Here is a 13,594-nt window from a genome sequence, read left to right on the forward strand (position 1 = left end):
TTCACCTCTTGTGCTTTTATCTAGAAGGTATTCTAGGACAGAATGAAGTGGTAGCACTGGTTGATTTCTGATATTTGAATCAGATGTATAAATAGGTAGTTGTTGGTCTTCTACAGGCAAAGCTACTTAAATAATCATTTAATTTTATTTTAATGCTTACTATTAAGCTTCATACAGAGCCAATTTTATAAAAGAATATTGGCTAATTTTACTGCTAATTCAAAGAACCTTGACTATTATTTTTTAAACAACACCATTTTGTCAGGAATGACTTTCTATTTTTCTACTTGGAAATAATGATATTATTATACCTAGCCAAGGGAATCTTCAGGGTTTCTATCAGATTTCGTTCTGGGGAAACTAAAGAAGGGGGAAGGATGTTTTTGTTTATTTGGTTCATAGTTGAAATAGAGGGTTCAAAAATCTATGGCTTACCATAGTGGAGTAGTGAGACAATATATTAAAAGTTGAGTACGGATATGTGTCAGAAAGGATAATAATAGCCATAAACACTTATATTAGCATATAATTAATGCACTGTTAATGCATTAGTCTAAGAATTTTACGTATATTAACTCTTCAACAGCCCTGTGAGGATAGGTATTCTTATTTTCCCCATTTTGTAGCTGAGGAAGCTGAGGCAGAGAGAACGTGAGATCATACATGACCTTCATAGACATAATTCTTAAGTTTCACTAAATGCTTCAAACGCTAAATATTGTCCATTGGAATTGTTCTCTTATGGATGTAATGGTTTAAGCTTGTCTTTGTACCTTCCAGAAACTCATCTTGTCTGAAACGTCAATTTTTGATGTCCTACCAAACTTCTTCTATCACAGCAACCAGGTCGTGAGGATGGCAGCTCTGGAGGTAGGTTCTCATAGTAACGTGACATGACCTTTTTCTCAGTTTCTGGCTGACTCCTTTTGTCCATTTGGCCATTGTTATCAGTCCTTTTTCTTTGGCCTTAACGTTGGTTCTCAAGAGTAGAGAACCTTCCTCTTTTCCTCTGAAACGAATGGTCTTGCTTTTACTCAAGTGTGTCAACTCAACTAATCACCAGTTTCTGGGCTCCAATCACAGGAATATAGCTGCTAGCATTTTTCAATTCTACTTACCAGGTATTTGAATTCTTCCATTTCATAATGATTGGATTCCCTGTTAACACAATAAGTGACAAAATATGTGGCTGATCAGAACAGTACCATTTTGTGATTTGGGCCAAATAAAATGGATTTTAGTTATATTCTGAATTGTCAAGCAGTTCTTATGAACTATTTCGGCATGAGAAGGAAGGTAATAACATTTAATGAACTGTTTTAGGTGCTTTATTTTTCTCATTTAATCCTACAATTACTTCATGAAGTAGAAGGAAGTGAGCCTCTGAGAGGTTAAGTGACTTGCCCAAATTCACATGGATAGTAAGTGGAAGAGTTTGCATTTGAACCCAGGTCAATCTGACTCATGGCTTTTCTGTTTCCACTACAGCACACTACCTCATTAAGCACAAAAATTGCAGGCCCCAAATACTGCTGTAAAGTTGCCAAGTAGATGTTTTTTTTGAAGATGAGGAAAAGGAGTGTCTTCAATGATTTTATGTGATATGATACCACTACAGTCCTTTGCGAGCTCTTTTGGATTACTTTTTATTTGTATTCTGTGGGGAGACTGTAATGTATGCTACTCAGTAAATATCAAAATCTGAAAATATTTAAGTGGTCTACAGTGCTTTTATGCCATTTAATGCAAAGTCTCCTGACGTACCTCACATGCTGATGTGTCTCATTTTATGTGCATGGCAAATTAGCTGTGAAGTACATGAGGTTGGACTGACGGGTTTTCCTGAGACATAGCCTGTTGCTGTTTCTTTGAGTCGTGGCGCACGGGCTTAGTTGCTCCGCGGCATGTGGGATCTTTCCGGACCAGGGCTCGAACCCATGTGTCCTGCATTGGCAGGCGGATTCTTAACCATTGTGCCACCAGGGAGGTCCCTCTCCCTGTTTGCTTTTATCTTCTGTTGAACTCATCATGTGTAATGAGTTAATAGTCATGGGTCTATATACTCTTGTGCTAACTGATCAAACCCTCTCTCGAGTTTAGGTCAGTGTGAAGGGTTTATAGCACACCTAGAGGTGTCCAGCAGAGGAAGGCTAGCTTTGTTTCCGTTTATAGTCATGGGTATAGTTTTAGGACTCCAGCTTTATTAATTAAAGCAAGGTATGTATGTACGGGGCTTTGGGACTTGTCACCACAGACCACCTTCTTCTGCATCAGACACCTCTTTTCAAGACTGTCTTTTTCCTGGGCTAACCATCTCTTAGTTTCTGTTTTTGAAGTGTATTTACTGAGGATTACTTTTTAACCAGGTGTATGTTCGAAGGGCTTATATTGCCTATGAACTTAACAGTGTACAACACCGCCAGCTTAAGGACAACACCTGCGTGGTGGAATTCCAGTTCATGCTGCCCACATCTCATCCAAACAGGTGAGTTTGAGCTGGTGTGTGCACCTGAGCCAACCAGAGCTCTATCAGGAGAGTTAAAGGGAGGGTGGGGGTGGGTAATGTGTGTGACCATTCTGTATGGTTTTTTAAGCTAGAAATGTAGAGCAGAAAATGAACATGTTTAAACCATGAGAAGAAGAGCCTCTTGGTGTCCATTTCTTTTTTTATTTTTTTGATCTTTGATCTGGAGAGATAAAATATGATCTAATTAAGGTAGAAGTTTAGGATTACTCCATTCATTTTCTTTTTTTAGAAATTTATTTATTTATTTATTTATGGCTGTGTTGGGTCTTCGTTGCGGTGCGCGGGCTTCTCATTGCAGTGGCTTTTCTTGCTCTGGAGCATGGACTCTAGGCGCATGGGCTTCAGTAGTTGTGGCACACAGGCTCAGTAGTTGTGGCGCGCGGGCTTAGCTGCTCCGCACCATGTGGGATCTTCCCAGACTAGGGATTGAACCTGTGTCCCCTGCACTGGCAGGCGGATTCTTAACCACTGCGCCACCAGGGAAGTCCCTCCGTTCATTTTTATTGATACTAGTATTCTGTCACTGAGGAGGCATGGTTCTTTCTTTTTTAAGTTGGAAAGAATTTACTGGCATTTTACTTGTTGGAATTTTGCCAGGAAATCACTTTCTTTTAGCAGTTTAAATCAATGGAATATAAGCATATTTTGGGTGGAGTGCTTTTCTTTTCTATATGTTTGCTGTAGGTTAAGGTTATACCTGAGTCAATTTCATTATCTCCCTAAAAACAGACCCGTGAAGTTAGCAGTTGAAACTCAGTTTTTAAAAATCACACTTCAGAAAGCAAACTTAAATTCAAGTAAATTACTTAATTAAGCCATGTTAATTCCACTAATTTTCCCTTCCTAAGCCCTTTAAAAAAATACGAACGTACATGTGTAAATTTGTTTCCAGTTCCAACAATAATACCAAAGTATTGCTTTGGTTTTAAGAAAAAAATACTGTCTTGTAATCTCATTTATTTTTAAAGTATTCTGAGGCAGTGAAAACTTAGGAATTTCACCCACACATATGTTCATCTCCTCCCGTATTTTCATTCTTTTCAGTAATACCACAGGAAATACAAATAACCACAGCCAGTCTTAAGCTGCCCCCCTCCATTTCTGCTTTATGGCCTTTGGTTCTTGACTTTTTATTTCAAAGTACTGTGTCTTTGGGGATCCTTAGTTATAGACAACAGAAATGGTTTTGTTCCAAATTGCCACTTCACCCAAAGCAATAGAAACTCTTCCTCGAGACAAAGAAGTGTGTGCTGAGACTTGCAGCCACTGGATGCCACTGTTGATCCAGGAGAGGTCAGCAGATGAGCAGTAGCATCTTCAGAAAAAGTACTTGTCTTCTTTGTCTGAGAAGGTCCTTTCACTTCTCTACCTCGAAAATACCTTATGGCTGGCAGAGAAAAGCATATATCCTTGATTTAGCAAGCATCTCTCGGTACATTTTTGCCTCCATGGATTTCAGAATCTCATTTTCTAGAAACGAATGGCTGTCTTTCAGCGAGCAGCGAGGTACTCATGGCACACGTGGGCTCGGTGCTCAGGTTTCTTTCTTTTCCTGCGTTCCTTGAATAATTGTAGAGAACTACATGCTAAACTTAATGCTCTTTGTAATTCTCGGAACATTCTCCTTTTCTTCCTGCTTTCTACTACCTCATCCCTTTGGGCAGTAATTTGTAGTCAGGCCACAGAGCTGCTTGTGATTTCCTTCCTTCCCTCATTGCTCCCCTTTTGCCTTTCTGAATTGCTCTCCCTGTCCTACTTTTAAATTTGAGGATCTGTGTCCAGTTTGGTGAGGGAAAGTTGATTGGAAAATGAGAGACATGCTTCTTTACTGTTTGTTAAGAAATCTTATTCACCTTTCCATCTCAAGGGTGTGAACCTTGGTTATTGCTGATATGGTTTCAAAACTTGTATACGTGTCCCTCCCAACAACTGAGGTGTACACATTCCTCTGGATAAAGACCAGACCTGAACAGAACAGTAATCCTGTCATCTTTCTACAGTCTTCCTTGGTTGTGTGTATACAGAATTATAAACTGCTGGATTATTATTATTATTGATGTAGATGTAAAGGTAAAGATAGGGAAAATAAAGGAGGAAAGAGAAAATAATCTTTGTGGAAACCAGAAAACCATTAAAATTGCTTTAACGCTTTTTAGGTCTAAAATCCTTTTGTTAGTTTAGGAATAGAAGATGTATTATCAGATTTAATTACAGAATGCTGTATTTAATTTTAGAGCATGGCTTATTCAGTTATTACAGATTTGCTACTTGAATTTAGTTTTGTAAGATTTTATATTTTCTTATAAATGTTTTTGTTACAATTTGGAGTTATGACCTTATCCTGACACTAGTTGGTGTACTGCAATTCAATTCTGACACTTGCCACCTGGAGTTAGATCAGATGCCCCAAGTTAAGGGCTCATTTCTTCACAAAACTACCACTACTTCAGATGTGGCCACAAGTTGGGTTCCCAGGCCACCCACACTTCTGACCAACTGGCTACAAATTTGGGGGTTCCCATGACCCCTTCAGGTTCAATAATTCAGTAGAACAACTTAACAGAGCTCAGCAAAACACTATACTTACGATCACAGTTTTTTCAATAAAAGATACTGATCAGGACCAGACAAGTGAAGAGATACATAGAGTAAGGTCTGGAGGGGTGGGTCCTGAACACAGAGTTCTTTCCCTGTGGAATCAGGGTACCTCGTCCTCCCGGCATATCAATGTGTTCACCAACCAAGAAGTTCCATTGAGCTTCAGTGTCCAGTTTCTATCAGGGTTTCATTACAATGTCACGATTGATTGACTCATTGGCCATGTGATTAAACTCACTCTCCAGCTTGTCGTCCCTCCCCAGAGGTCCAGCTGACCCTCTAATCACATGGTTGGTCTTCTTAGTGAGTAGCCCCTGTCCTGAGTTATCTCTTAGCATAAACTCAGGTGTGATCCAAGGGGCTCATGAATAATGAAGGCACTTCTATTACTTGAGAAATTCCAAGGATTTAGTCTCTCTCCCAGGAACCAGGGACAAAGGCCAAATTCTTTATTATATCATAGGCCTGCCACCCTTACAGAAGAATTCTAGGGTATCTTAGTTTTAGCTAGTTTTGAGTCAAGTTCCAACTTTTTTTCTAACCTCAGTACTTTTGTTCTTTTCTGTTTTTACTGTTTTGAACAAGCAGGCCATAAGCATTATTGTTTCTAATTCTACAGAAATAAATTACAGGAGACTATCTACCAGTGTTTATTCCACTCTCAGTTCCTGTAAGGCTCAAGGACACAGTTATGTCCGCTAACCTCTAGACCAGTGATGTTCAGAATTATCTGCAAAGTATTTTAAAAATACATATATGGGTTCCTGGCTCTTAAGATTCGGATTAATTTTGAACCAGAGTCCAGGGGACCACTTTTTGAAAAAGCTTCTCTGATAATTCTGTTGACCATCTACAATTGAGAATCACTACTACTAGACCAGCACTGTCCAATAGAAATATAATGCAAGCCACATATGTAATGTAAAATTTTCTAATGACCATATTTAATAAGAAACAGAATTACTTTTAATAACATTTTATTTAACCCATTGTATCCAAAATACCTTTTTTTTTCTTTTTGGCCACGCTGCATGGAAGGTGGGATCTTAGTTCCTCAACCAGGTATCGAACTCCCACCCCCTGCACTGGAAGCGTGGAGTCCTAACCACTGGACTGCCAGGAAAGTCCCTCAAAATACCATTTTAATATGTAATAAAAAGTTATTAGTCAGATATTTTCCATTCTTTTTACAAAGTCTTTGAAATTTAGAGTGTGTTCTCTACTTCCAGCATGTCTCAATACAGGCTAGCCATATTTCCAGCCCTTCCTAGCCAATAGACAGCTCAACTGTAGACCAAGAATTAATTAGGACAATCACACTGAGTCCTCTTTGTTTTATGTTAATGGTAGTATACCTAGGAGAGATTTTTTTTTTCTTTTTACAAACTTTTATTCTTATGTTGCTTATTCTTAGTAGTTACAGCAATCATCCACTTCTGATACTGTAGATATACTACAGTATTTTACACATGCTTTAAAAATTGTTCAGTGAGAACAGAGAACAGGCATATGAATATACATATTTTACATATCTAATGCTAAACAGAATTTTATATTTCCCCAATATTATATTTGGGGTTAACAAACCAAAAATTCTTGCGAGAGAAAACACATACATTCTTTAACCAGTTTTTGCATTTTCTTTCCTGGTACTTGGTCTTCCCATTTCTAGCCAGACATTCTTTTTTTTTTTTTTAGATGTTTATTTATTTATTTATTTGGCTGCGTCGGGTCTTAGTTGCAGCATGCGGTCTCTTTGTTGCTGCGCACGGGCTTCTCTCTAGTTGTGGCGCGTGGGCTCCAGAGCGCGCGGGCTTAGTTGTCCGGCAGCGTGTGGGATCTTAGCTCCATGACCAGGGATCAAACCTGCGTCCCCTGCATTGGAAGGCGGATCCGTTTTTTTTTTTTCTTTTTCTACATTTATTCTTTTTTTTTTAAACATCTTTATTGGAGTATAATTGCTTTACAGTGGTGTGTTAGTTTCTGCTGTATAACAAAGTGAATCAGCTATACATATATATATATCCCCATATCTCCTCCGTCTTGCATCTCCCTCCCACCCTCCCTATCCCACCCCTCTAAGTGGTCACAGAGCACCGAGCTGATCTCCCTGTACTATGCGGCTGCTTCCCACTAGCTATCTGTTTTACATTTGGTAGTATTTATAAGTCCATGCCACTTTCTCACTTCGTCCCAATTTACCCTTCCCCCTCCCCATGTCCTCAAGTCCATTCGGAAGTCGGATTTTTAACCACTGGATCACCAGGGAAGTCCCCAGACCGTTCATTTGAAGTAGACTAAACTTGTCCAGCAAGTCCTTGGGAGTATCTTTCTAAGCTGTATTATCAAAGCAAGACTACAGTCTCTTGTTGTGTATGGGGTCATCTGGTGGAATTCTATTCCTGTGGTTTGTTTTTGACTAGTGATTTAGCCTCCGTGGGTTGGGATGAAACACTGCTCTTTGTCTGCAAACTGACAACAGCAGAGTATTTTTTCAGGAAAGTGCCTTAGATGCCACTTGGATTGAAGACCGTGTCCCATTTGCACGTTTTGATTTTTAGAGAAGCAGACAAAACACAAGCAGCTGCCATTGCAAATAAGTGGAGCAGCCTCTGAGAAGGGAGAAGAAACCCCCTTTTTTACGCATTTGGGCAATTAGCACGTGGCCAACATGTTTGGTACCTTTTTGTTTAAGTTCATTGTGGGACTTTGTATTGCCTGACATTTTCTTATACTTAAATTTTTTTAAAAATTTTATTGTGGAAAGAACATTTAACATGAGATCTACCCTCTTAAATTTTAAGTATACAATGTATTATTGTTGATTTTAGGTACAACGTTGTACAGCAGATCTGTGGTGCTTATTCATCTTGTGGACTGAAATTTTTGTTTGACATTTAGTTACTCTGTGTTTCAGTATAATTTGACTGTTTTTTTCTAATACTCCTCACAATATTTAAAAAAAAAAAAAAGGTAGCAGATGACTAAACAATTTCTTACCTTTGTGACTTTCTCATCCTTCTTGCTAGGCAGGCTTCAGCCAAGGTATGTTATCTACTTCCTGATCTTCTATGTAAGACTTCCAAATTTTTTATGGGAACTGTAGTTGCAAGTTATTTGGCGTCCTCAGGTCTTATGCACTAGAGTATCGAGATATTAGAGCTTTACTAAAGGAAGCTCCTGGCCTAGATATACCCTTTTCTTCTTAAATTCCTTTCACTTGAACAGCAGCTGCACTTGACTTAAGCATAGTAAGAAACCTATATATTTATATATGGAACACCTATATATATATGGGAAATGTGTGGATTTTTTTTCCTTGTTTATCTTCTTAGCATATAAAGACTATGTCCTATTGTATGTGAATTTTTTTGAGGGGAGGGGATTTTTGCTGTCATTTTTTAAAGGTGATTTGTAGCCAGTTAGCAATTGTCCTTAGAGGAGAAATGAGGGAGTTTCTTCAGTCTTTTTCTTGGTGCAGGAGTAGTCAGGATAGCTGGTCTGCACTAAGAGAACATTTTATTATTATTCAGACTTTTAGGACTTAATTCTTTTGTCTAAGATTCCATCAGGCCAGCTCTTTAGTGAGTTCAACCAGTATTTTACATGGATTAATCCTGGAGCTCAGACTGTTATCATTCAGCATTCCTTTTTCTCTGTCTTCTTCCAGCGAGACTCAGGGTTTAGAGCCGGAGGTGGTGTGTGTGTGTCTTTTTTCTCATTCTGAAACCCTAGTTTTAGCACTCTGTGGTGCTGGTGATGGAAAAGCTTGTTACACTAAAGCCTCTTCCTGAGTGTATTTTTGATGATTCATCAAATCATTTGACATTCACGATTTTACTTAGCTTTGGACATATTAAGTAACTCAGAATAATCTGGAAACAAATAAGTTCTTTAGTCAGCCTATATGATCTTCTAAAATATTTATACAAACATATGTCAAGTATATTATCCCTTAAACTATGGCTATGCATATGGCTGTGCATATTATGACAGTCTGGGAGTATGAAATTTAAAACTCCAAATGATTTTCATAAGTAATACATATTAGTGAACATAGTTCATTTTTTTAAACTTTTAATCTGTAACGCAAATAAGCACAATTGATGCAGAAGATGGAAGTCCATTTTGTTTATTTCTGTACATACATGATGGGTGAAGACTTATTGGTGTTTATTTCCACCTATTTCTTACATGAAAGTCCATACTTTAGTTAATTTGAGTTGCACTGCACTTTCTCTGCTATTTGCTCCTTGTGAATTTGGCCTTCTATGTTATAATGTTTTAATTCAAGCATTTTCCTCTCTCCTGTCTCGCATCCAGAAGAGGTCGGCTGTGTTCTCCCCTGATACCACATGTTTTGGCCATGACTGAGTTTTGGCTGCTTGGCACCTTCAGAGTTTAGCTGTTGGTGGATGGCCTCTGGACCTTCCTTTTATGAAGAAGGTTGTGAGGAAGTTTAGAAATCAGAAGCCTTCTGTGGGGCTAATTGGCAGCCCATTGCCATTCTTGAGGATTCTGATCATCTTTGACACCCAGAGATTAGACCCTTCTTTGGCTCATACTGAAACACTCGAAAACTGTCCAACTTGCAGCATTTTTTTTTTTTTAGCAGTGGGAGCACTTGGTTGTAGTTAGCAGGCCAGAATGAGCTATAAATAAATAAAACTCTACAGTGCTTGCTTCCTTCATGCAGGGTAGTCTGCTGATAAGATGTAAGCATCTGGCATAAGAGAAGATTCTCAGCAGGTTTAAGTGCTTTCCTGTATCCATGGCTCAGCTTCTGGTCTCTGCTGTGTTGTTTTGGCACTCTAGCCTTGGAAGATTGGAGAGTCGAGTTTAAAACTCTCAATATATCATTAGGGTAGCCCAAGGTCCCTTCTTGTCAAGGAAGACTAGCTGATTCCAGGGCGAAGGAAAAGCAGAATCTAGGGCACCTGTAAATCCCTGTAGTTTTGTGCTGTGGGTTTGTAGCTAATTATGTAGCAGGCAGTAGTAATATGTTGTAGCTCTGTTGGCATACTTGTTTCAGAAAGAGCAAAATCTTCCAGCAGAGCCAAGAAGGGGCTTTAAAGGGGCTGCAAGTGAATGAAGCAACGATCATTTTATTGTAAACGAAAGCTCTGCGGTGGAGTCCGGGCATCTGAGCTGCAAGGAGGTGGTGGGGGAGATGCCAATAGAAATACATGGTTCAGATGTGTTTTACAGCTCTTGATCTGGATTCTCCTGCAGAAGCATAGTCACACAAGGAGGCCACCACTGGTCACAGCCAGTCAAATTGCTCTTTCTCCTATGGTACTGCTGTTAGTGACTGCTAGTAGGTTATTCAGCCGACCTCTTCCGATTCTCCTTTGCTGCCTGATTTCAAAAGATTTGCCCTATCCTGGCTCTCAGTTACAGCTTCATGTAACCACTGATTGTTTGCATGCATCCCCATCATTTTCATATAGGCTCCTTTTTTTCCCTTCCAGTTAGAAGGCAAAAGAATCAGGAGCATTTTTATATGATAAAAGATTTATGTAGGGCCAGCTAGAATCAAGCAAAATGAAATTCAGCTGGAAGGGATGGTAAAAGGCTCAGAACTTATGACTGCCAGAGAAGTTGGTATTCCTTAAATAAAGAGGGTTCAGCCAGCAGGCAGCAACTCTGACGTTGCTTTCGTATTGAAGCAGGCTCTCCAGCCATTCTAGGCAGGCAGGTCAGTAAAATCAGAGGTGACTTAATGCCGAGCACCTCAGAATTCAAAGGATTTCTCTTGTCCTTTTTAAAATTTAGTCTTTATTGATGTGGAATGCTAGCCTCAGGAGCTGAGATGAGAAAATGCCAGGTCTAGATTCTGGTTTTTGACACCATATTTAGCAGTGTCCTTGGAAAGCTTCCCCTTTGGTTTCTCAGTTATCCCATCTGTAAAATGGAGCTAATCTACTGGAAGGAAAATGATTCTAATATTTTTCACAACATTGTGAATGAAGATTCATCATTGTAAGTGCTCTGGAGAGCCTAAACAGGTGTCTTACAAGTGAATTTATACTCCTTTTTTGTATTTGAAAATGCAATTGATTGCCTTATCAGAGATTGAGAAATTTGATTCTTTTTGCGTGATGAGTATGCAGTGAAATGTGGCAGATTTTATTTTATTTTTAGCTATATAAGTGGGATATTTGACTCATACAATCTCTACGTTAGTTGGTTATTTTTGTGCAGACCACTGAGCTAGCTTTCTACTGTATCACAATAGTGTGCAGTATGCCACATCGGTCATTTTCTTAAATTGATCAAATAGCCCCTGAATAGAGTTACAAAATATATAGATGATTGTTATGGACATGGCTAAGTATTTACCTGGTGGTAGAGGGTTTAACCTTCCTTCTCTGCTCGCCTCCCTGACAGACCCACAGAATCTTATTCTATTGATACCAACGGGGATAAGCTGACTCTAAACTTACCTCTTATGTGATTGATTTGAGGTCAGTCCTTTAAAAACTGGAGATGTTGGGAGTTTTGTTCTTATCCCATACTGTGTAGATGGTGCATGATTCCTGTAACAAAGCAGCAGGGGGCTTCCCGTGAGAGCTTGAGGATTGCTGATGGAGAAGGGCTGGCTTTTTGTTGGTGGTGTTCTTTTCAATTCAGGCCTTTTTCTGCTGAAAACTTGGCCCTCATCCTGTGAAGACTCCCTAAGGGATTAGAGTAGTCACAGAAGCAGTGAGACCATTTTATTAGTGTAAAAAATTGGTTAACAGTTGAGAGAGATTATACTGCTTTCTAAATTCGAGAAACCTGGATGGAAGGAGCCTGAGATTGCTTTGGTTGTAGGGTTCTTCTCTCTGAGCTGAGGCTTATAGTTTAGAGACTGTGCAGGTGGCCCTTTTCTTTAGACTCCTTTTTATATCTTAAAAGGAAGACTTTCCTGTATTTTCATTAGCATTTACTGTTAGTTTTCTGCTTCTGCTCTGGAACCTGTGCATACTTTTTGTTTGTTGATGAGGACCAAGTGCATTATAACTAAGGACCTCTTGTAAAATGAAACTCATTCCCCTGAATGAGAGGCTCAAAGACTCCAAACAGCAAAGGTGCAGGTTTTTGCACTCGGAGGTGGCTCTTGCTGCCTTATGAATTTGCTCTGTGATACAGGTTTGATGCAAAGAGCATTGCTACTCACAAATCACGCGAGGTATACAGTTTGTGTGCAGCGATATGTCACAGCTCTTTATTTATATGGCCGGCTCAGTCTGTTCTGCTTCTTTCACTGCCATGGAAAGTGCATCATTTTCCTCCCACTCTCCTCCTTCCACATACCATCAGCACCACCCACTATGTTCTGCCCATTAAGTCCCCTGTGTGCCAGGAAACCCCAACAATGATTAAACGCTGATGAAAGAGTGTTAGAAGGTTAAGATAATCAACCCATCAACCCCCTTACAGGACTCCTAAATTGTGGGTGTATAACTTTTAACATTGAAAATAAGGGTTTGATTTTTTTTTTTTTTCAGTTGAGGAAATGACTGAGGTCAAATTAAAGGGAGGAAAAAAGCATTGGTGTCAAAGACCAAAGAGAATGCAGGAAACTTGCTTTTCACTTTCCATTCTTATCCTAGTCTTTCTTTCACGATTTGGAAATATTCTTTCTCAGGAAATTCTAGGGCTAGCCAAATTTAGGTTAAGGTTTTATTTATGGAAGGCCTAGAGATTTTAAGCTTACAGCAATTTTTAAAAGTCATTATTGCCCTAAATTCATTTCACTTAAAAAATATTAATTAATTCATTTTTAGCAGTCTATACCACTCTAGTCATAGAATCATTAATCATCACATTCCTGCATGCTTTTCAGTTCCTTTAAGCTCCTATGACACAGAGTACACTCCTTTCCTACACCACCTCCTACCCCCATCCCAGCCCAGTCTACAGGAGGAAGAGCAGGGTTAAAGAGAATTAGAAAAGGGAGCTGGGAACCCAGATGCCTGGCTTCTTTGCTCTAGAGGAGAGTTTGTAGGTTCATCACACATCCTAGAAAATCAATTAAGGTGGGAGACGCTGTGGAATCAACTTCTCTGAACCTCCTTATTGCAGTTTTAGTAAAATAGGAACAAGTTAAGAAGATTCTCTAAGAATTTTGTCGAGAATTATATTTCTTGTTGAAGCTTAAGATAATTTACCATATTATATAGCTTTAATTTTCATGAGCCTGTGGTTTATCCTTACTCTGAATTATTTGTTTGTAATAGAGCTATAAAAAAACCTCCATGGTAAATACATTTTGACCCTTTCCATCAACAGCTGCTGTGGTGAGGTAGGTCAGGAGGCATGCCTCTTTGGAGGCACCCGGGGGGGTTGAAGGGTAATGAGCACTTAATTATGTCTGCCGAATGCCAGAGCTGCCAAATTGGGGCTCCTCACGACTGGTCTGTATCTGCTCTGACAATTCTTTTATTATGGCTTTCACTAACCTATCAATAACTAACTGTGGTT

At 39.2% G+C, this 13,594-nt stretch overlaps 1 protein-coding gene across 5 annotated transcripts in view; it reads left to right on the top strand.

The window, feature by feature from the left end:
* Positions 1-13,594, top strand: part of ACACA (acetyl-CoA carboxylase alpha) — a 243,169-nt gene that overhangs the window by 112,106 nt on the left and 117,469 nt on the right. For all 5 annotated transcript variants that reach the window (XM_055090971.1, XM_055090969.1, XM_055090970.1 and 2 more), the window contains 2 exons: positions 781-870; positions 2,367-2,485. In XM_055090971.1, coding sequence (XP_054946946.1) covers positions 781-870; positions 2,367-2,485 — 209 coding nt within the window. The remainder of the gene's footprint in view (positions 1-780; positions 871-2,366; positions 2,486-13,594) is intronic.

Source organism: Physeter macrocephalus, chromosome 14 (genome assembly GCF_002837175.3).
Source record: "Physeter macrocephalus isolate SW-GA chromosome 14, ASM283717v5, whole genome shotgun sequence".
Classification (NCBI taxonomy): domain Eukaryota; kingdom Metazoa; phylum Chordata; class Mammalia; order Artiodactyla; family Physeteridae; genus Physeter; species Physeter macrocephalus.